The sequence below is a fragment of the Eupeodes corollae genome, chromosome 3 (assembly GCF_945859685.1).
Source record: "Eupeodes corollae chromosome 3, idEupCoro1.1, whole genome shotgun sequence".
In the NCBI taxonomy this organism is placed as follows: domain Eukaryota; kingdom Metazoa; phylum Arthropoda; class Insecta; order Diptera; family Syrphidae; genus Eupeodes; species Eupeodes corollae.
In genome coordinates, this window is record NC_079149.1 from 75,631,698 (window position 1) to 75,656,895 (window position 25,198).

Here is a 25,198-nt window from a genome sequence, read left to right on the forward strand (position 1 = left end):
TTTAAGAGTATATTTTCGAATGACCTAAATGAGTAATTTTCTATTGAAATTTTAACTTTATTTATCTTATAAATATTTGAAAATCATTCATAAATAAGTATGAAAAATTAAAACTGAATAATATACCATTGAAATAAAAAAAATCATCGAAAAAATGATGGAGTACAACTGGACCCCTAGCATGATTTTTGCCGTGATGGAGGGTTAAGATATTGATTTTGTATTAATATGATGGAATTTAATGTGCCGTCTGATGCGACAAACTATATTACCAAAAAAAAAAAAAAAAAAAAAACAAAGTAATGACAAACATTAATGATATTCATGCTCCCAGATCTTGAGAAAACATAAATACTAAGTCAACAAAATAAAGTTTGTTTGTGTGTTGTTGTTTGCACAATACTTTTTCAATGGAAGTTGTTGATCTGTTCGATTGTTTGGAAAGATGAATCATGAACTTACTAGTGGATCTACTGGTACAAAATGAGTACTGCCACTCATTAAGAAGAGTTGATTCCTAAATATAATTTTTAGCTAATAGTTAATCAACGTTTACATGACCTTGGGAAGAATGAACGTTAGTGTAATCGGTCGATAATTTAAGGGACAAACATATTTTACTCCTATCGGGCCCAGGAGAATAAGATGAATTGAAAGATTACGCAGATTCTTAAGAACTGATGGAGTCATGACACTTTTTTACATTGACAAGGCATTTTTACTGGGTTAGGGACCTTACAATCTATCAAGTATATTGTTGATAGCTGTATAAGGGGTTGTATTCTAATGAATAGAATAGAATAGAAGATCAGAATTTTAACTTACTTGCGTTTTAATGTCAGTATAATTGTGTGTATACACAGATCGAACTCTTCTCACGAATTTTACCGTAATCTAATCTATAATACTAGAAGTCATTGCAATATACGTAATAAACCTAAGAACCAAAACATGTTCACAATGATCAGTTATCTTGTAGATACGTACTCTAAAAATTTGCTGTTTTGAACATTTCTAAATATAATACCGGCATCAAATAAATACTTACAATAGTGAGCAACATTTTAAGTATATTTGTTTGTGGTTATAGTTGCTTGTTTAGGTTTAATCATTGAATAATTACAAATTGAAGTAGACACCGAACATTGCTCAAACGACACCAGCGACTTATGAGCACCCAGTGAGTACAATTAGTAGCTTGTTGTTGTTTTTCATTCCAAATAAAAGGAACACAAATATTCTCTTATCTTCCTCGACCATAACAAATTTGAAGTAAATTTCCCATAAAATCCAAATCTGTAAAATTGGGTGTTGTATTTGATAGACCGATAAAATGTTTAAATAACTCGCCTTGCGATACTAGCGACTTCATGTTATTTTGCCTTGAAATAATTGTTCGTTTTAGATGTGATTTGATGCGATGATGTTAAAAAACCTTATTTGTGTCTTACAATGCGTTATGGACCTTCGCAAGAAGCCCTTAGTTGCAATTATACTAGAACCCTCCACAGCTGAAATTAATAGATATGGTGGGGAACTGTTCAAGCAACTAAGTTTTTGCTTATTTTAGCTGAAATCAATTTTCTTGCTTACTGATGTAAATACTATACTATTGACAAGTTAATGATTTTGCTTTCTTAATCTGAGATTGCTCAAATGACCCATCTTCTGAAGGTTTCCATGGCCAAATGTCATAACAAGTATGGTGGGTTTACTTGTGAATCTAATTGAAAGTTGAACACAAATATTTCGGTGTATATTTCTGTTGTGACAACAATAGTAGTGTTTTGTTTCCCTATGATCCAGATCAGATCATCTTTGTATGCATTTACATTACAACAACATAGCTAGGTATATGATTGGATTGATTTTAGTCATCTAAAGATTAGTTATTCAATTTTACTCGAGGTGACATTTTGTTTTGTATGTAACATAATGAAAATGGAAGACAAAACATAATTTCGTAAAATAAAAATGTATAAGAGTATATTTGACAAAACACGTAAGTTTAATTTTGCTTAAGGAAATAGAACAAAAACTCATCAATAAACAAAATGATCGAAAGGCAACTCTGCTCTAAACGTCAAATAATAGCTGTGTTTTATTATCTTGCGAAAAAAATATGAAGATCCACGCTTTAAAGCTTTTCTACAGCTTTCTCATTTCTTTTTCTTTCTTCATTACTTTGCACATATTTTCTATCTATTTTCTTTCAACTATAGTCAACACTACCTTACAATTAAAAATAGAAAATCTATCCATCATAACGAAAACCATTGCTTCTAAATTTGGTTTCTAAATTTGACCCATATAGAATTCAGGATAAAGAATGTTTGTATCATTCAATATAATGATCCGAGGTGTTTCGTTTGCTTAATCTGATCCGGATTGGATCATTGCCTTTGTTTTACAATTCATAATTTAGAAAAAGTAGTTAGTTAAAGCATATAGAAAGATATAGCAAGTATAAGAACATGTTTTAGTTGCTAGTAATCAAAATAATACATTGTCTAAAACACTCACAAAATACAAACATAGTTTGCATTTAACAAAAATTTGTTTTAAAACGAAAAATAAACATGGACGTTAACGATAGTGGAGCAATGGTTTTAAACAATGATTTTAATTTCACTTTATATAAAGCGTTTGTTTACAATGTTTTAAATAATCAAACTGGATCACTCAGGTAAACGATGGATCGAGAACAAAGCTATCACCGGATTTGGTCGGTTTACCCAGTAAAAAACCACATCCTCAAAAAATGACTGAAAGCTTGGACGAAGAATCCACGAAACTTGATCAAACAGTAGTCGAAATGTCCACATGGGACACCATGATGGAGCAATTTCGAAGAATCATACAGGAAGAAATGAAGTTCACAAAGGAGACAGTAGATTCTCACTCAAAAGAAATAGAAGAATTGAAAAAAGAAAACATCAATCTCAAAAACAAAATACAAAAGCTCGAAGAATATAAAGAAGAGAGTTTAAGAAAAAACGAAACGTTTGATAAATTTCGAAAAGGATTCACTGGATAAAAATGATATATGGATGCTATGTAAAAGCATTCTTAAAATAAATGAACGATTCGATATTGTAAGAATTTTGAGAATAGGAAGAGGTGATAAGAAGAATTTTCTTGTCGAATTTGAAGCACAAGCAGCAGTTGCAACAATCCTACAAAATACCTCTAAGCTAGCAGGAATAAAGTATGGCACTCAAAGGGATATGGCTCAGAAGGAAAGAGAACGTCACAATTATCTGCTACGAATACGAAATGCAATACGAAAAATTGATAAGACAAAAACAATTAAGTTCAAGGGCAAAAGCTGGGAAATAGAAGGAAAATGTTTACGGTGGTAGCAAATGGGCTGCAAATTGAGGGAAAACCAGCTGCTGAGATTCTATAATAAAAATTTTTCAAGAATGGATTTTTATCTGGAATCCAGTAAAGGCGAGACCATATCAGATTAGCAATTATATGACTGTTGTGATCAAAATTTAAATATTTTAGATTGTAAGAAAACTGAAATAAAAATCGTGCCCTACAATGTTTCAGGACTAGCAAATAAATTAATATATCCAATTTTTTTTAATTATTTATGTAATTTTAACATTTTTTTGTTGTATGCAACATTCCTTGTGGATCATTTTGAGAGATATGCAACATTTTTCCCAGGATTTGATTTGATCACAATTTGGAAGAGCGAGTGGTGGATTAGGACTTGGCATAAACCGAGATATTAAGAAGGAGCTAAGAATTGATTGTACAAAAATCTTATAAAGGGACGTAATTCGTATATTGGCACCCAACTGTGAGCTATATGTGCTGCCTACATATCTCAATTGCAACAAATCAATCAACAATGGAATCAAACTTCCAAAACTTGATTGTCATAGGAGATTTCAATGTACGCATAGGAGAAAGCCAAGTACTAATGGAAGAGCAAATTGCCAATCTCAATGTACTACTTAAAGCTGAACGAAATTCCAAGGACAAGGTAATAAACAATAAAGGAAAACGGTTCATTGAGACATGCAACGATGCGGGCACTGTAATTTTAAACAGACGTACTCGGGGTGACTTTGAAGGAAATTTCACCTTCATAAACTCAAATGGTTCCTCAGTCAATGGCTTATGTGGAGCCTCATATAATGTTCTTAGCCAAGTAAAGGAACTACAAGTAGCGGAGAAGATCTATTCAGACCATATGCCTCTCGGGTTAACGCTGCAATTATCTGGCTTTCAGACTTCTGAAGAACTGAGTCTCCTTCCCTAGTATTATTGAATCAAAATAAAAATAATTACAAAAGTCAAATTCAACAAGGGATTTTGACAAAAGAAGTGGATGATTTTGGAGCGGACAGTTGGACGGCAGAAGAAATAGTATCAATCACCAAGGTAGTAGTGTGCGAGCAAAGACATAACTCAAACAAAAAGAATTTTAAGAAAAGTTGGTTTGATGCAGCGTGCATGGCTACAAGGAAAAATGCTTTTAAGTGGCTTTACAGATGGAGAAGGGAACGATCAGAAATACTGAGAAAAACATAGCTTGAAGCAAGTCGAAATTACAAACTGACTTGTAAGACGAAAAGAAAGCTCTACTATCAAACGTTATGTATCAGTCTTAGCACCGTACGAAATTCTTAGGATTGGTGGGATATCGCTAACAAACTCCGAAATAAAAACCATAGAATAGGGCCAAACATAAAAAGTTGTGATTTTAGAGAAAATTTCCAAATGCTCTTGAACCCATCACTTAGGGCTCGTGTGGGACTGGAAGACATGATAGAAGATTCTTGGGATGAACAGCTTGATGGCGAAATCACGAACTTCCAACTTCGAGAAGTACTGAACAAAGCAAAGAAAAACAAAGCCGCCGGATACGACCGTGTCCCATGTGAATTTTTTATTCATGCACCTCAGATACTTTTAGATCGACTGCTTAGAATCTACAATAGGATCCAACTCACAGAAAGCGTGGAATCATCTTTTAAGAAGTCTATGATTTTTCCTATATACAAAAGGGGAGATATAAACCTCGCACAAAATTACAGTGGAATTTCTTTTATGGATGCAATGGCTAAGATCTATACAGGCATACTTCTCAAAAGGCTACAGGATTGGGAAAAAAGAAACAGTATTCTTAACGAATATCAAGCAGGGTTTAGAGAGGGATATAGCACATCAGATAATATATTCAATCTACTAAACATTGTAAGAATCAGGATGAATGAAGGAAAAAAACATACTGTTTCTTTGTAGACTTCAAAGCAGCGTTCGACAGTATTTGTCGGAATGCTCTGTTTGTGAAGTTGAAAAAAAAATGGGTATTTCAACAAAATTCCTAAACATTGAAAACGACCTATATGCAGGGACAACAAACGCAGTATGGGATGGAAAAAATCTATCAGAGTGGTTTGAGTGTTTTTTTTGTACTGAAAGAACTACGTCTTTTTTATTTTGGGACAAGAGCACTCACCACGAAAAACATGGTGAACATCCTCAATGGCGAAGGGAACTGGATTTCATTGGTAAAATACCTCTCTCTAGCTATGAAATATCGAAACGCAATTATAAGAGAATATAATGGATAGAACAACAACAACAACAACAAAATCGAAAACAACACCAATATCAACAACAAAAACAACAACAACAATACCAACAACAACAACACCAACAACAATAACAACAACAAAAAAACACCAATAACAACAACAACAAACCCAACAACAACCACCAACAACAACAAAAACAACAACAACACCAATAACAACAACAAAAACAACAACAACACCAATACCAACAACAACAACAAGGATATTTGATCGCAACAGGCGGCTCAACAGAGCCATTGATGCAAAATGCAATGTTTAGTGTTAATATTATTAAGTTTATGAATTTACGAATCAATATATTTAAGAGAAAAAAAAATGTACATACTATACCTTAATTTTTTGGAATAAACATTTACTTACTTACTTACTTTATTTAATAAGCGTTTGAATATATGTATGTATGTTTAAAATGTGATGAGATTTTTATTGGTTTATCGAAACTAAAAAATGCTTAACTCTCACACACAACTTGGTCAACTCAAGAAAGTTTTGCAATAGGCCTGTAGTGGGCTATTTCTATCTTAATACCTTTCTTAAAAATTGGTGTTAGAAATTACTTCGTTTTTGTTTCTTTTTCTTAGGAAAAGTTTCAATGCTTAAACTAAACCATTTGTGCACTTTTGTAATACTATCGGGGAAATATCACCGGGACCCGCAACGCAGTCATCATTCAATACGGACAGAAAAAGTTATGAAAATATACTTCTATTAAAAATGAGTCACAGAAATTGGTGACAAAAGCATTACAGTTACCAATACTTTTACCTAATGAAAGGTTATTGTAAGTGAAGTTAATTGGTAACCCATCTAATTTTTTGACAAGTTTTCAAAATTTGTTAGGATTTTCTTTTTAAGAGGCGCCCATATAATTTAGAAACAATTAATGCATCAACAATTCCACAAATGGTTAAATCTTCAGATAGCAACTGGAAATAAGTTCTTCTAAAATCAAAATTATACATGCAATCAAAGGAATTACGGTGTTCAGAAAGGTGATCACTTTCGCTAAGAAAAATATCCAAAGAAGGGTGATATATATTAACATTAGTGATTCCTGATCTAGATTTAATAACTTACATACTTACTTAAGGTGGCGCTACAGTCTGGGCGGACCTGGTCCTCAACCAACATGCGTGTCCAGCCAGCTCGGTCCCTAGCTTAGCTAGCTGCCTCCAGTTTCGCACGCCAAGTTGGTTGAGGTCTTCACCCACCTACGTACGCCACCTGAGTCGCGGTCTTCCACTACTGCGCCATCCCTCGGGATTGGATATGAAGACCTTTCGAGCTGGAGCGTTGATGTACATTTGCTTTACATGACCTAGCCATCTAAGCCGTTGGACTTTAATTCTGTTAACCAGACCATTGTCGCTGTACAGTCCGTACAGTTCGTCGGTATAACTTCTCCTCCATTCTCCATATATGCATACGGGACCAAAAATCATCCGAATAATTTTTCTCTCGAGCAATCCTAAGACGCTCTCATCTTTCTTTGGCAGAGTCCAGGCCTCAGCGCCATAAATGAGAACTCGGATAATGAGTCAAAAGAACTTATAGATGGTGAGTTTAGATGCTGGAACGAGAACTTTTCTACTCAATTGACTTCTCAAAAACGCTCCACTGACATCACGCTTTGATCTTCCAATAATGTCAATACCATCTGCGTATCGATAAAGTGATGGTGGGTATCAATTTGAAGTTCCTGGGCTTTTTCCAAGATCTGCCGTTGTGTGAATATTTGGTCGATAGTGGACTTTCCTGGCCTGAAGCCACACTGATGAGGATTCTTCTTCAGAGTTACGATTCATTTTCATACGGAGTCCAGTTAATGTATGGTAAATTAAAATCACCTACAATTAAAATAACATACAACAAAACTAACTAAGTCTAATGCAAGGATAGTTTACTATTATTATACTCTTAACTTTATGGGGGAAGATAAACGTTGAAAAGTAAAAAAGTCATTTCTGTAAACTGCGAACTCTTGACAAAAAAGTTCTTTGTAAAAAAAACAAAATGTCCGTCTCCCTCAACAATTAACACTTTAATTGTCCGAAAATCATTATACGCTTCTGAGTTACTTAACATCAAAAACACTATATCTTATTATTATTACTTTCCTATTTATCATATGCATCGGGCATAGTTGTTAAAAAAAAAACGTTATTTAAATGCATTATAAAATAAATCATATTGAACATTTTAGTACTATCAGTAAATTTTTATTTCTCTAGATTTTATCAGAAAGCGTTAATTTAGAGAGAGACAAAGATCGATGGATTCGCTAGCAAAATATAAATATCTTTTTTATGTTTCTTGTTTTTTAGAAATATGCTGAATACCAAAACTATAATTTACAAAAAAAAAAGGCTGGGATGCGATCCACACTGATAACTTCCCATCCCGTCTGTCTATTTGTCTTGCTTAGAAGTTTGTAGTTTTTCGTGTTAGGTTAAGAAATTTGTTAGTTGAATTATTCTTAAACATTTTTAAATTACCAACAATATCTTTCTTATAAAGAAATAATTTGGTTTGAAAATCTAGTTTTGTTAAATAGATTTTTAGTCGAAAACAAATTTTTACCAATTGTTGCCAAACCTGGCAGCACTAATTTCGATTGACATCAAAAAATGACAGATCGTTAGCGCGCCCTTTTAACAAAAAATTTCTGAATTCTTGCAAATTCTTTCTTTCTCCATCTTACTATTGATTGGTTAAGACCTCCCTTCGATCGTTAAAACCTCGTGGCTTAGCGATCAAAAAAAGTAGCAAAATCAAATAAAGTTATCTTTCCTTAAGAAGCAAACTAATTGTAAGTTAATTATACTTATTATAAATACACATGTACATTGTACATACATAAATGTATAAAATTAATATATATATATATAATATTCTGTAAATATATTCTGTAGGAATAAAAGTTTTCCCTTCAAGAACCAGAAAGCTGTTCAATTATTAAAGGAAGGATATCTCCAACACCAATGTAGCATTTCTCAAATTTTTACAAATTGGATGAATGAAATTAATTTGAGAGCTGTCAAAAACCGATCATAATTTTTTACCAAATATTGCACACTATTTCTTGTAGATTTTGTTTTTTAATGAAAAAACGGACTGTTGATTTTTTATAAAAAAAAAAAACTACTGAATATCGAAAGCAATATTTTCTGTGAAATAAAAAGAATTTGAAGACAATATTTTTAATTTGTGTAAAACTATTTGAGTCGAAAGTAAATGTTTACCAAGTTTCAGTATTGTTTTTTTCGTAAGGTTTTAATTTTTGTAAAAAAACTGTCAATTACATTTTTCTCAAAATTTTACTGAGTGTTGACAACAATATGTTTTAATAGATAAAAGTAGTTTAAAGATAATATTTCAAAGTTTTGAAAAGATATTTAAGTCGAAGTCAATTTTTACCAACTTTTGTTAATGTTTTTATTTTTGTCAAGAAACTGTCAATTCGATTTTTCTCAAAATTTATCCAAATCTTGAAAACAATATTTCGTATAAGTAAAAATTAGTTGGAAGCCATAATATTAAATTTTGAAAAGATATTTGAGTCGAAAAACAATTTTTACCAACTTTGAGTAATGTTTTTTATTAGATTTTTATTTTTTTATAAAAAAAACCGTCAATTCGATTTATCTCAAAATTTTACCAGATGTCAAAAACTTAATTTTTCGTTGTACAAAATTGGTTTGGGGATAAAATCATTTTTTATTCGTAATTTTTTTTTTAGAAAAAACCTTTAATTGTACTTTTTCAAAAAATATACTTATTTGGTATAACGTTACAATATTTTATATAAAATTTAATTTAAGTCTCTAGCATTTTTGTTTCGTAAGATATTAAGGGTTAATCAAAATGTTCAACTTTTTTTAACTGCTATGGTACAAAAAACCACATGCGAAATTTTCTTGAGTGCCCTTTCTGCATCTTTCTGCCTTTTTATTTGTATAACAAAATTTATTTGAAATCGATATCTCTTCCAGTTCTTGAGCTATGGACAACGAACAAAAGTCGCTTACGTACGTACGTACAAACGCACGCACAGACATCTCTCTAAAACTCTTTTATTTCGACTCTAGGGACCTTGAAACGTCGGGAAATGTTAAAATTTTCAATTTGACAAATCGGACCCATTACAATAACTTTTTGTTTGTTGACATAAAAAGAAACTCAAAAGGGCTACACAAGTATAGAACAGTTTAGAAACAGAATTCATTTTTGTGCGTAAATTTCACTTGAAAAGCTTATACAAATTTCATAGCTGTGTCTACTACACGACCATTTTATTAATCTGCCGGACAAGAACATCTCAATTATTTTCACTTTTGAAGAAGAAAATTAGGTACCTATACCTATTTACATTATATGAATTCGTTTTTTTTTTTGTATATTAAATTAACATTGCGTTTCAAGAAGCGATCTTGAATATTATAAGATTGTTTTGCAATTTTTCAAAAAAATACTTTAAGAGTGTTCTTTGAGCACACTTGGCACATCGATCAAAACTACGAACAACTACATAGATATACATATGTATGTACATCTTCGATTGTTTCTACTCGCTTATTGTAATGAGGGAATTGTTTTATATCATATTTTAGGGCGAAAGTCGGTTCTCTAGATAATTATTTTTGTATTATTTATTAACAAAACCGACAGTTTAGTACCCCAACCCAACCCCTCTTGCTCTTGTGAAAATAAAAACACAATAAACAGTTATTTGAGGTGAGTTCAAGGAATCTCTCTTAAAGTTTCTCTTTTTTCTTACTCATCAATCAGACTATAAGTTACCCACTACATAGTGTGATCTGATTTCCATACAAATGTGTCTAATATTTCAATGTACCTCGTCTTAGTATTCAAATCTAAACATTTTAAATAATTGCAAAACTAATAAAAACAATCTTAGGTTGTTTCTTAATTTAAGAAAAAAAGATAGATGCAATAAAACAAAACCTCCTCCCGCAAGATATGTTCACTTATGTGTTGTGTGTAATACATTCCATAGTAAAGTTCTGATACTTACTCTGAAATGTAAGAGATTTCTGGGACGTTGTCTTTCTCCATTTCCAGTTACAATAAAACTGGCAATATTGAAATTCACTGTTCGATCGATTCAGTATGTAATGCACATTAAAATTCTTTCGTTCACTCTTTCACATTCCACATCTATTTCACACTCACCACAGCGCATCGTCAGCGTCACCTATTCAATATTGCTATACTTTTACCATTCATATTTCATACTCACCACTTTACCAGTCCCATTCCCATTGTATTTGTTTGTAATCCGTATCCGACTCACGCTCCCTTCTTGTCGGTTGCAATTCCCAAATTCATTCAAAAAAATTCCCTTGCCTTGAGTGGTTGGGTTGTGAAAAGAAAACGTTTTTAAAATTCAATATACCTATAGCATAATCATAAAGTTACGATATATGTGATTATTAGCCGCGGATACATAAATAATCTGACGATATTTTTTTTTAATCATAAAAAAGCATTGTGAAACTTAAATGGATTTAATTGTGAAACAATTTTCATGAAAGTTTAAATGTGGATATAATCACTGTGTAGTGTAGAAAATAATTGGTATAAGTACATACATACCTACATAGGTATAAAATATTGTAATTCGGTTAAAAAAATATATTTGAAAACAATTGGAAAGACAAAATGCAAGTGCAACTCTTGTATCAAACTTTAGTTGGATTAACATTTATATTAAGCTTAGGTGAGTTAATAAAACTAAAAATTCAGATGAACATAGCAAGGGGACGATACGTATGTGTGTGATGTATGTATTCAATTTTAAATGAAATTATAGTTTAAGTAAAACAAAATATTGAAAAATTTATTAATGAGCTACATAATGATTGTAGAAAAGTTTCTTACACATTTCTACGATGGTTTTAAATTGAGTATAAGATACAGTAAAGTCATAATGGCAAGTAAAAATGATAGAGAGAGTAGTAGCATAAACAATGAAATCGAAAACTTTTTAATTTAAAACTGTTTGTGATGAATTAACTCTTTTTACAGCACAATTGCCTGCAATCAACATAACAATATGTACATATCTACCAATCTTTTTCCGCTGCATATTCATATGTCAAATAAATAAGCTATTGCTCAGTCAAATTAATCATTAAAATTGGATTTGTTGTTCTGGGCAGTCAATTTGGTCTAAATACCAATTTACTACCAAACAAAATATGTCTAAATTAAAGCCAAAATCTGCATTTTCATGCTTTTGGAAAGGAATGTACGTTATACAACTAGTTGTGAGGCACTGGTAACCCTTCCCTCCTTAGCGGAATGGTTAGTTTTCTTAAAGCATCGCATTTTATAGTCGAGAGTTCTATAATTAAATAACTTACTTAAGGTGTCGCTACAGTCCAGAACGGATCTGGGCCTCAATTAACACCCGTTGGATAATTATTGTGTATTAAGTGTTGACGGTTAAAAGTGCATCGTCTTGTCTAAAATATTTTTTGATATCAAATGCATCGGTAAGATATTTTCCTACTTTGATAGAAAATGCGTGCATTCTCCATCGTGATTCTGCACAAACGGATAAGTTTGAAGGGGATGCCAAAACTAAACACTGCTCTGTAAGGCTCTTCACTATTCTATACGCGGCTTTAAAATCTACACAGAGATAGTGGGTATCGATTTGAAATCCCTGTTTTCTTCCAAGATGTGCATAATGGTGAGGTCTAAAGCTACACTGATAAGGACTAATCATGTTTTTAACGAGCGGCTTTAGACATTAAAATAATACGGCAGAAATGGCCTTACATGCATTGTTGACACAATTCAGAGGGTTTTCTTTATTATGTATTATAAATAATTTACGTCAATCAAAAACGGTTCAGTATACTGCAGTTTGTTTTAAGTTCTTGCAAATTGAAATGTTACAAAATTTTGTTTATGTCAAGCCAACAACTATCCACGGTGGGATGAGAGTACGAAGTTTAATATTTCTCTACCTATTTATGCTTTAGGATGATTGCTAGGCAACAAGTAAAGCATCAAATTAGTCCTAAATAGGTACTGTTTAAGGAAATAAAAATAGTTTAATGTGTTTGATTTTTTTAAACAGCGCAACGATTGGAACATTGTCAAGTGAAACGTTGGTATAATTCTTTACATAAATATGATGGTACACCTGCTTGTTGCTATATACATCCATTAATTTATATGTACATAAGTAGGTTTACTATTTGTAATTGTATGTACATATTTATTTATAGAGATGGAGAGGTATGTTTATGATGATTTCATTAGATAGCAAAACAGTTTTATTTGTGGTAAAAGCTATCCATACAAAACAATAATCCTAGAAAATTGAACCTGGAAAAACTGTATGTAAGCTACTCACAAACATTTAAAGTAAAATTGAATACCTATGTTGCCATAAGATACATACATACATACATACATCAAACATGAGTATGACTTTCTGCAGATGATCTTAACTAAAAAAGAACACAAATCATCCGACAGCTGATTATATACTACATTACCATTCCTTTATCCCTGCATTTAACCATAACCATCTTCCAATTAAATGAATCATGCATTGTTCTCACCTTTGTGTACCTATGTAATTTGAGTTGTTCTTTTCTCGTTTGGTATCCTATTTCAACGTCGAGAGCATACAAAATATGTACATAGGTATGTTTGATCATACATTTTCCAACAAAAGAAATCTTTACACTGATGTTTATTTCAATGGATTCAAGATTGTTTTTTTCCTTTTCTTCCTATCACAACAAAAGGTGTTTGCTCTAGAAAAGAGAATACCTATATATATGTATGTATATATTCAAAGTTCAAGGTTATGAGATGTAAATTTTATGGGCAAAGGCAAACGTGCATACAATGTGAACGGAAACGTTTGTTTATTATAGAATAGCAAAACAAAATTTACTACCTGCTATGATCCAGTTCCTTGACATTGAATTGAAGATGAAAGATATTTTGTTATAGAACAATAAGTTCTTGTGAGACGTAGAAAAAATATTATAATACGATTATTACATTATAATATAGGCTTAGTGAAATTTTTAAAATCCTCTCCTCTACAATAAATAATGGCTCCATGTGACATTTTCAGAAAACTAGGGGCTACGGTCATATTAAATAGGGTGTCTTGGATATGTGAATTTTTAGATACCTCACCAAACGAGTAATTGGCAATAAAACAATTTTCAGTGGTTCACAAAATTAAACTATTGCAAAAAGTTTATTTTTCAACTCATAATTTAAAAAATTCACCGGATTTTTTAAGAAAAGAATTAAATTTGAAATCAACTTTCTAGTTTCCTCAAATTCAAACATATACATAATAAATCAGCTGATCTGTCAGATACCCACATCTTGGATTCCTATTTTGGCATCCTTGTTGTTTTGGATCAGTTGTGCCTTTACACATAAAACACTTACAAAAAAGTATACGGATGCCGCCATTCGCTACATGCAACTATAAAATGAATTTTCCCGTTCTAGAGCACAAATTTTGGCTTTATAGTTAATAGACTCTGATTTTGACGTTTTAAAAAAAATCGTTCACTTCTATCTTATTTAATTTAAAAAAAATATTATTTTAAGTTCTCAAAACAAAATTGTTTCATATTTTATATTTTAACATGACCGTTCCGCATTGGTTGGCTTTGCACATATGCGTTGCCGAAGTAGTTTCTATACGATAACAAAAGGCTTGCATTATCCTAAATTAGCTTACAATCAAGATATACATATACAGTCTTATTTAAAAACGCTGTATAGAGCCTACATAAAGTTATGTTATCTCTATAATGCCTCTAAACGCAAAAATGCTATTTATAAAACTTATACAAGGTTGCATAGTCCCATAATAAGCTAAACGCGTTTTGAGGTTGAATAGAGCCTACATAAGGAAATTATTGGTATTATTATTTCGTAAATGTCATTTTGATTTCTCTCCTCTCTTTTTGAAATTAAAATAAAAACAATAATGCCTCTCGAGTTTAGCTCGTGAGCCGAAGAAACGAAGAATCTAAAAAAAATATAGATTTTCGAAAGAGAATATCATACAAATAATTGGAATTATTTTGTTATATTTTAGTTGTTATGACAACTAGCAGATTTTATAGTACTTTTGGTACTTTTTTTGATATAAGCATTGTATAACTAAAATTTATAGCAGATTTTTTTATAAATAGGAATTTTTGCAACGTTACATAGAGCCTACATAAATCCTTATTCACTGTATAACTATTCATCTGTTTAGCGAATTCTATTAAATAAGACTGATACTATATATGTACATTGTACATAGATATTCAAAATCTGATAATAAAATCATTTCTTCGTACCAGAAACCTATCTATCTGACCGTAAGTAGATTAGTTTGGTTGTATGAGTTCTTTTTATATAAATAGGGTTTGAGTTATGTATGTACCTATGTATAAGTCAATTGAAAAACAATCCATGAAAATAATATCTATTAAATGTCTCTTTTTTCGTATCACAAAATCAGTTTTATTTTTCCAGAAAAAAATATCAGTAACTTCAATTTCGATTGATCATTTACTCTTTATCATACGATTATATATACAAATCATTACCAGATGCCTATTCCTATCCAAAACTAAAGGAGGATGACCCCTTTGTACGGACCCAGTGCGTACATCCATAAGATTGGTAGCAAATAGAAGCTGGTGTTTATAATGTTTTTAAATCGATTTTGAGATATTTGAGCTGGAAGTTGGAGCAGTAAAAATCAAGCAAATTGTTGTTTCAACTTATATACTACATTAAAACGATGTTGGTACAAAGGCCGGTTGCAGGCTTTAAATCGGGGGGGGGGGGGGGGGGGTGGTGTTAAAACCTCATACACTTAATATAAAAATGAGTTTTTGAACACGGCTTAAAAATGTTTCTCTAAATAACATAATGTGTATCATAACCTCACATTAACATGTCTCAAAGGGGTAAAGCGACAACTTTAGTTATTAGATTATTTTTAAACACTGTTGTCCAGCAAGATATGTTCTAACTATTTAATTTGGCGACTCCCTAGATGTGAAAGTATTCCATTATTCCAAAAGGATTTTAAATATGACATATTTAAGAGCTAAATTACTATAGTTTAAAGAATATGTTAGGAAGAATTTAGCTTTTGTTTACGTTTTTTTCGGGCTCAATTTTCAGGAGTCTAATATTACTGTCGTTATCAGTATGCTTACTCGTAGATTGAAGCTGAAGCTAGAAGAAAAATTCTAAACAAATTACTCTTTTGCAGGAAACTTTTGAAAATATTTTGGTCTTAAAGGAGTCAACAAATCTTACAAACTGTAGAGAGCAAAATGATTGGTTCTTGAATTTTAGAAAACAGGTACATTAAAGTACATAGTTTCTCTAAAAATTATATAAAAACAAATGAAGGTAAAAAAATAAGTTCGGAAGAAGCTTTAAAGTGCCGCTCACAAACTACACGTGGCAGAATTTGTTTTCACTTCAGTTTTCAAAAGAAATTCCAAGCTTTTATATCAAATTGATAGATATGAAGCGTTCTTTGTTTTCAATTAGCCATTTGTTTAACGAAAGTGTCACTTTTGATGTGCTTGGGACATTCATATTCTTGAAATTCGTGTTTAAATCTTGTAGTAGAGCATTCAAAGCAAAAAGGAGATTTCCTTAATTTTTTAAAATCTTAAAAGTTTTTATATTTTATAAAAAATCAATATTTAAACAAAAAACACTTTAAAGAAAGTTTTACATTATTTATGTATGTATGTCAAAATAAAATAAGAAGGAATTGAAGACGAGTTTCAGTTTGCCTATCTTTATTGAAAGTTACTTCTTAAGAACCTGATAATTTGCTATTTCTCTCAGTAAAGCTGTTACGAAGATAAACAAATAAATATAAGTTCTTTAGTTTTTTATTTTAATTTTTAATGTTACATCTTAAGTTTAAATTTGTATATTCTAAATCTACGACGCGTTTCGGAGATGCTTCTCCATCATCGGGTGGGTTATCTATAAAAGTATAACACCCGATGATGGAAAAGCATCTCCGAAACGCGTCGTAGTTTTAAAATATAATATTACAAATTAAAACTTAAGTTGTAACATTAACAATAAAAAAATTAAAATAAAAAACTAAATAACTTATATTTATTTGTTTGTTGTCATAAATCTGAACTACAACTTGGAGACAAGTAAACCACATCATGTATTAACTGTATAAGCTTTATGGCTCACTTGATCTCCCCCTGAATCGTTTATATCTCGAAAATTGATGGTTTTGTGCTGAGAAATTAAATTAGAGCTATATTTCCGATTCTTAGTCCAGTCCATTAACGCATTGCAAAGGAAAATGAAAACAAAATTATGTCCCAGGGGGTGGTATGCCCCTATCAATCACTTCACTAATTTTTTCATAGTCCGGAAGTCTTAATATCTGTTTTATTGCTTTCCAATAGCATAAGCTTTTAAATGTTTGCTAAGGAACAAACCTAAAGTTTTCAAATTCAAAGGTTTGACTACATTTGTACCAAATACTATTCTACGTTCTATTCATGCTGGGCCTGCACACACAAGACTTTTCAGCCCGGACTGAAACCGGTTTTGTGGGCAAGAGAAGCGAACTGTGCAGTATGTAATTTCAACTCGCAGTTTCTTAGATGAACTAAAGACTGAAACCGGTTTCAGTCCGAAAATTCTTCATCTTGTGTTTTCAGGCCCACTCACTTGTGTTAAAAATTAATATCATATATATATTCAAAACTATTTTCAATAATTACTGTAATTTTTTTGTTTTATGATAGCATTCATATTGATCAATTATGTTCAAATAGCCACTGCAACCTCAGCGGCAGGCGTTTGATGATTCAAATTTTCGATAAGGCTGCGTCATTAATTGAGGTTGTATGCAGTTAAAGTGCCGAATTATTGCATCCTTTCAAGCATAACGGTTTCAAATTACATGATCGGCGTCCAATTGACATCGCCACCACGCATAATAACATGGCCATTGAATTTGTTGCACAGTTTTGTAAGCTTTGTGGCAAGTGATACCGTGTCCTGTGGAAACCACATCCATTATTTTCCAATTCGGGCCATACAAAATTCGTTGTCATCGCACGATAGCGAACACCATTCACAGTAACTGCCTAACCGGTCTGGTTTTGAAAAAAAAGGTAATAATGTGACTCATCATTGAAGATGATTTTCTTCAGAAAAATTGATGAACCACTCTTACCATCTCTTGCCACCATTCGACTCCGCTTGAAATCGTCACTTGGTCCTTGTAAGCGCGTAAATGCAATTCTTTATGTTCATTAGCGACGAGCGTGAGAGGTGCAATTGTTGGGCACGACGAAGAGTTTAGATGAACGGCTCTTCAGTAACACTATCGCTAACAGTAGTAATATTTTCTGCAATACGAGTTGTTCGAACATGCAATGGTGTTTTCAATCTCCTACAGACCCGCTTTGCTCAAATTTTTGAACTAATTTTCCGATATATGTAGATGTACATTTTAACTTTGTATATCGTAATATGAAGGTTATTATGCATTCAATTCAATAATATCTAGAAATCTGATTCTGAATCTAGTTCTATTTTTAAATTGATGAGTCTTGGGCGTCCGATACTATTTCTGAAATATTGTGCACACCCAATTTCCTTCCCTAACAAAAACCAAAACTAAGGTTAGGTTATACGTTACATATATATACATAAACAAAAATATATTTTATATAGAAATACATAAGAGTATATACATATGTAAGTACATACTTAATGGGCCTCATAAAGCTCCCTTTCGACCGGAAAAAAGTATAACTGAAGTGTCATATAACGTTGCTGGTGTTCGTTTAATTTAATGATGCAATTAAGAACCACTCCTTTTTTCCTAATCAACTTATGGGTCGATAAGGGCTAAGCCTTAGGAAGTATGAGTAATGAGTAACAAATTGGTGAACCAACAACACCAAAAAAAAACTATAGACACGAATCGAAGTGCTAATACGCCCCTTTTTTATAATAATTTAACACGACTATTTGATGTTCAGTTATGTCACATAATGACTAATGCGAATTGACATTTTGCAGGGCCGATTAGATTGGAAGAAATATTTATGTGATCTTCGTAAGCAGTTGTAGTTGTAGTGTAAGCTTTCTATCCCCATCCAAGAATAATCGAAGCCATAACCGGCTCAAGGCTAATGTGTTAAAGGGGAAGCAAACGGAACGAACTATCAAATGAAAACTCTAAAATTAATAATAACTAAACCTGTTATCAACAAATAATGAATGCTGTAATGCCATTAAAGAAAGTTCACCCCCTCCTCCTTTTCTTAAATATACAAGTAGTCGTCTTATAGATGGTTTACAAATTTAAAAAAAAAGTTAATCAAACATATGAAATGATTGACAAAGTTTTAACTAACTTATTAAAACAGAAACTTTTGTCTTACTTAAATAGGTAGCTTTGGAAGCAACAAAGGCGCTGTCGTCCTAGTTTACTCAATTTTTTTTTTTTAATTATATAATACAAGAAAAATTAAAATAGTGTTATAGTTGCCAGCTTTATGATATTGGTTCTTAAAACTACCAGATAAATGTTTAAAAACTTATGCTAACATGCAAACGCTACTTTATGGCATTGCACTTCTACTGAGGCGATTTCATGGGTCGTGCTCCTTACAAATCATCCGACCCTAATTAAATAAGTCGTAAAATTATCAACTCACCACCAAACTATTAATACACGCAACACCAGTACACCATCCACGTTAATGTGCAGCAAAATGTAGTATTTAATTGCCAACCTATTTCCATTTCTGTCCGCTGCCTTACCAACAAAGAAGTTACTTATCATGAACCTTCATCGTCATTCGCATATTTTCAACTCCATTAAAAATTAGAAAAAAATAAACAAATATACGGTATAGGTGTTTTTCATACATTTTTTCTGAAAACCTTCCAATTTTTAACATATTGTTTTTTTTTAAGTCTCTAAGCTTGGCGTTATTACACTAAATCTGAACAGTTTTAAGTATTGACACATTTAGCTATAGGGTAAATAACTCACACATTATTATTTAGCAAATAAGAACTTTTAAATTTGATTGTAACTTTAAAAATTGTTTTTGCGTTAGTTATAATTTATTTGTTTTATCAAAGAAATAGAACACAAAATGCATCGATATTCGCACCTAACGGTATATTAAGATTACATATAAACTTATGCTTAATAAAGCGAACTGTCACTGTCAATTTTGATTATCACTATTGATAGTTCTGCGTAAAGCGATCGTTTAAAGATTAAAATTGATTGGCAGCATTAGAATAAAATCTCTTAATGAGCGATGAATCTCTAAGTCTGAAATTTTATCAAGCTTTATTAAAAATTAAAGTCAATCAAGTCTAATATATAATTTTAACGTTTACAAATTTCTGTTATATCGTAGTTGATAATAGTCACTTTACTTGGAAAATGCAAGCCACTGATTAAGAATTTTTTCTTTGAGATTGCTTTTTATCTTTATTGTATATTTTCGGATTGTGCGGTCCATTTGGTAGCATACATTTTTCTATCGGAATAATAATATAATAATATCAGGTGATTGAAGGTAGATTCGTCATTGGTCATACATAATACAACAAAGTTAAATAAAAGGTAAGTTTGCTTGAAAGTTGTAAAAGTAAATAAATTACTGATAATCTTAAGAGTTACATACTACATCTTATTCCTTGTGAAGTGAAAAGAACTGGCAGTTTTACTTAATAAAACAGGAAGTTGTGATTATCTACATCACCATTAGTCCATCTTTCGTCTTTGAGTTTCTTTCCACAACTGAATTCGAAAGGTGTGCGATTAGTTTTGGCGAGTGTTCTAAAATTCAACACCGGTGGTGTTGCAACAAAAACAAGATAAACCGCACGACAAGCAAAAATCAAGGAATTCTGTATCTTTTACGTAATTCTCTACGACTTGGCGACGTGACTCTAAAACAGAATCAGCATTTTTATTACTCTTTTGCAGGAACTTAATGGATATTTCGGATATTTCTTTACGTGATATTTTCCGAGTCCAATCATTGTGTTTATTTCAGACGATGCTTTTTGTCAAGACTTGATAATATACACAAATATGAATGTGGTTTCAAATTAAAGACAAGAAGAGTGTTGTGTGAAGTGTTCTACAGCACACGGCCCACTTAAAGGGTTCGCTAAAGGGTTGGGGTCGAAATATTGTATGGATCATAATACTATATTTAAAATACTGTTTCTTAAAATAATGTATTTCAAAATACTGTATGTATCAAATGCTGTATGATCAAAATATTGCATATCAAAATTCTTCACTTCAAAATTCTGTATATTAAAATTCTGTGTTTCAAAATGCTGTAAATAAGGCTAAAAAATAAAAATCGGTTTGAAAATGTGAAAAAGTGCGCACTTTATACATTATCAAAAAGATTTTTTATTTGTTAGCCTTATTTACAACATTTTGAAATACAGAATTTTGAAGTGAAGAATTTTGATATCAGCTGTAAAAATACAAGCTTTGAAAGATTTGAAGACAGGTGTAAGCTCACAGACTGATTGGTATTAGGTGCACCAAAAAGCTAGACCGAATACTTTTGCTGAAGGCAAAACAAAATTATATAGGCGGGTTCTATTTTCCCTGTTTGAACAAGAGTGGAATTTTACTAAAATATATTTAAACAGACAAAAAATATGCATTTTGCAAAGTCAGAAAACCATTACTTTACTTAATTTTTCAATAAAATTGTTTGATTGAATATATTTTGAAAAATGTATTTTGACCAGACATACAGTAACGAGCAAAATTAGTCGAATTCTTGCACTTATTATTTTTGTTGGACTTATATGATGTAGGAAAATGAGGAACTCTAAACGACCAAGTTAGACCCGAATGATTTTTAAAGTGGCTAATTAAAGTAATATGCAACTTTGAGTTAAAAATATATACTTATTAAAATTCTAAACAGCATAATAGTCGGCAGATGAAAAAACAAATATCTGCTACCTATATTTCTGGATGCGTGTTAGATTAGTATGTGCTTTTAATTCAAACAACAAAGATTCTTAATTTTTGTTATTAAGATAAGATGAAGTTGAGCTTAGCTGGCTAGGCTGGGCAGTTTTTTTTGCCTAGGAATGCAAAAAGATAAGGGTTTACCATTATGTTTAAAAAAATTATTAGGGACTGGGTCGTTATTTTCAAAAGTTTTATTGAACTCGGACTTATCTGCGTAAACAAGCTAATTTAAATAACGACCCCAAAATTAGTACAGCTGTGTTTAATCGCAAGATTAACGCCACAAGCCCAAGAACAGGATCTCGATATCAATTTTTAGTTAATTAAAAAAAAAAACACTTCAAGTTATTTATCTTACACAGAATAATGTTAGGTATAAATATATTGTTAAAGCTTTAAACAACTTAAATTGGTAGACGGGATGGGAAGTTATGAGTGTGGGTCGCAACACAGCCTCTTTTTTAATTTTAAAATCTACACGCATATAATGTTAATCATGTTTATCGTAAGGATACTTAAGGCGAAATTAATGCCGTTATCATTTTTTTATTCCCAAATTTATTTTTATTTTTTCTTGATGGTTTGGAATAAAAAAAAAAAAAACAAAAAGTTTATGAAGCCTGTGCGGCTTGGTTCATAAATATTACATCAATTAATTACAATCGATTTAAGCGCTGAAAATACAAATTTACAAACAAACTTGCAAATTTATTTTAGTTGATGGTTTTTGGTTTCTCTTCAAACTTTTATACATATATACATACATACATATTTATAACATTAAGTTTTTTTAACATTGCAACATCTCAGCTGAAAAAAATAAATATATTCTCGTTTAATGGCAACGGCTGCAAAATAATAATGATTGCTGAATGGCTGCACAAAGCAATTTGTTAAATTCGTAACCTATAAAGAATCTTTTCATGAAATAGATATATATGTACAGTACATCTATGCAAGAAAAATACCTAGTTTAACCAAAAATCTCTTTTCTGCTGGCCAGTGAGCATGACACGGATGCCATTCAAAATATTATCATAATCATCTGATATAAAAATTAGCAGATGTTCTATGGGTGACGTACAAGCCCACGCACATTCTAACATTTTATAACGGAAACTGCACTAAGGTTTAAACAAATAATTCGCCCTAGGTACCTTAGTTTAGAACGACAGATGTTATCTGCATGAACAATTTCTTTTATTGTATTACCATTTTCAGTGTGTTAGAATGCGTTCAAAAGTGCACAAAAACAATAAATAGGGAGAATATCCTTTCCTGAGCAATGTGACTGTATATAGGTATATACATTTTATACACTTTCCACAATTTTTTGTTGCAACTCATTCCACTTTGTTAATTGTAACTAAATAAGTATCTACAGTTGGAACGAAGAATAAAATCCTTTTTCCTTTATACATAATAGAAAATGGGTCATTGAATATGAAAACGTCCAAACGAAAATCCCAACACATTATTGATTTTTTTCTTTTACGGTTTCTTAAAACTTAATCCAGCCAGGTTTAATTTTCAAATGCGCTATCCCTCTCTATACTCCTCGAAAATTTAAAAAATCGTTGTTTTAATGGGGTTTTATTTTAGTTTGTTAAGTCTTTGACGTGGAAGATTCTTTTAGGATTGTTTAATAATTAAACTTCAAAAACTATGAATTCCATTTTTATATTTAGGTCTCTTCCTTAATATAAAATTGTTTGAATCAAGTAAAACAAATCAAATAATTTATACAAACAAATAAAATATCCAATAACGGTAACACGATTACCGCTAAAAAGAATTTAACTTCCCATAGGAAATTATTGTAATCGGTCTAATTACACTTTTCGATGTTTAAAGGTGCCTAGAAACTAAATAAAAGATTTTTTAGATATATCCTTTATCTCCATACATCCGTACGTTCAGGAATCAGTAAAAATAACGATTTAAAATAAATGTTACCAAAATTTCCAAACAAAAATTGGTTTTCGACTAAAAATCTCGTTAAGAAAATATATTTTAAAAGCGAACTACATATTTGATCATATGCAAAAATATTGTTGGTAATTTTTAGTTAATCAAATGTTAGGAGAACAAAGAAAGATATTTCAAATTATTTATCTCACATTAAAATTTTAAGCAAGACAAATCGACAGACGATGTGGGAAGTTATCAGTTACGGTCGCATCCTAGTGTCTCTTGAAACATAAAAAAGACAAAAAACTTTCCTTAATATCAAAAAAAGCATATAATTCTTTTAAAAGTGAAAAGTGGGAGATATTTAAAGGGAATTATGTATACGTTGTGTAAAAAGAAGATACTGCAAGCGAACAAGACGTGTGGTAGATTAAATTCATAAAACATTTAGAAAAAGAGCTAGATTACTTATCTTTCTAAGAAATGGTGTCATTTGAAACCTGTTTGATATTTCTTTTAATATTTTTAGGATACGCCTCATCTAAAACTACAACAGACTCCTCTGATGGTCGTATTCAAAACGATGACGATTACGAGTATTCAGATGACGAAAGTGTGCCCAGCAGTCACACTAAATTCACAGAAGCAAGTCCAACATCTGGTATGGTTCCATTCTTTCGTAAGGCAAATATAACCATTAAAACCATTGCGGGTAAAAATGCTATTTTAGAATGCCCTGTCGAAAATTTATCAGGTAAATGAAAACAAATCTTTTTTTATTAAATCTCTTCTTACAAACGATTTTATTAAAACAGATCAAAATGTTGTTTTATGGTACAAAGACGCCAATGCCCTAACAACCGGAAGTTCAGTCCTAAACAAAGATTACTCTTTAAATACAAATAATTTTTCATTGAAAATTATGAATGTCACTGTAGCCAATCAAGGCGAATACTATTGTGAGATTCAACCTCAAAGAATTCGTTTACACACAACATTGATTGTCACAGAAGATCCCATTGAGACAATTATTCCAGAAAGTTCAAAATCATCGCAAGAATCAATACATTTTAAACTATCAACGATATTGATGAAATCTTCTGTGATCGGAATATTTTTGTTTTTAAGGATATAAAAAATGTTATATTTTAATTTTAATTGTATAAAGCTATAAGAATACGCATTGTTAATGTGATTGTACTTTTTTTAATTTCCATTTTTCGAATAAATAATTTATTTTATAGATTTGTGTTTTATTTAATTTACGAACAATAAATATGACTTTGGGGTATATAGTTTATTCAGAGTGGGTCATCTTTAATGCTCTTATATCCACATGCTTTTGAAACCAAAACGTTTAAAGGAATCCATAGTTTTAATCCATTGAAACATTGAAAGTTTTTTTTTAAAGTTTAACTCACTGTGAAAAAATTAGTACTTATCGGTGGGTATTCGCCATCGATGAACCCAGACTTCGTGTAAATTAATTTGTTTGTATTTTTGAACTCTTTTTATCAAAGCGTTAGCGGATAAAAAAGGAAGGGAAAAGAACTTTTTAATGTTTGATTGGTTTAAACCACGAAAAGCTGTGGTT

The 25,198-nt window shown here is 31.2% G+C and overlaps 1 protein-coding gene across 1 annotated transcript; it reads left to right on the plus strand.

The window, feature by feature from the left end:
* The first annotated feature begins 10,856 nt into the window (after window positions 1-10,856).
* LOC129951725 (uncharacterized) lies at window positions 10,857-24,847 on the plus strand. Its single transcript, XM_056064029.1, has 3 exons — window positions 10,857-11,361; window positions 24,134-24,358; window positions 24,420-24,847. The coding sequence occupies exons 1-3, from the start codon at window positions 11,304-11,306 to the stop codon at window positions 24,737-24,739; spliced, it is 603 nt and encodes a 200-aa protein (XP_055920004.1). The 5' UTR covers window positions 10,857-11,303; the 3' UTR covers window positions 24,740-24,847.
* The last annotated feature ends 351 nt before the right edge of the window (window positions 24,848-25,198 follow it).

What these genes read in the sequence shown, in the direction of transcription:
- LOC129951725 (XM_056064029.1), top strand. Translation starts at nt 11,304, where the DNA reads ATGCAAGTGCAACTCTTGTATCAAACTTTAGTTGGATTAACATTTATA. An exon ending in AACATTTATATTAAGCTTAG is followed by an intron (nt 11,362 to 24,133) that starts GTGAGTTAATAA and finishes TAATATTTTTAG; the next exon opens with GATACGCCTCATCTAAAACT. An exon ending in CCCTGTCGAAAATTTATCAG is followed by an intron (nt 24,359 to 24,419) that starts GTAAATGAAAAC and finishes TTATTAAAACAG; the next exon opens with ATCAAAATGTTGTTTTATGG.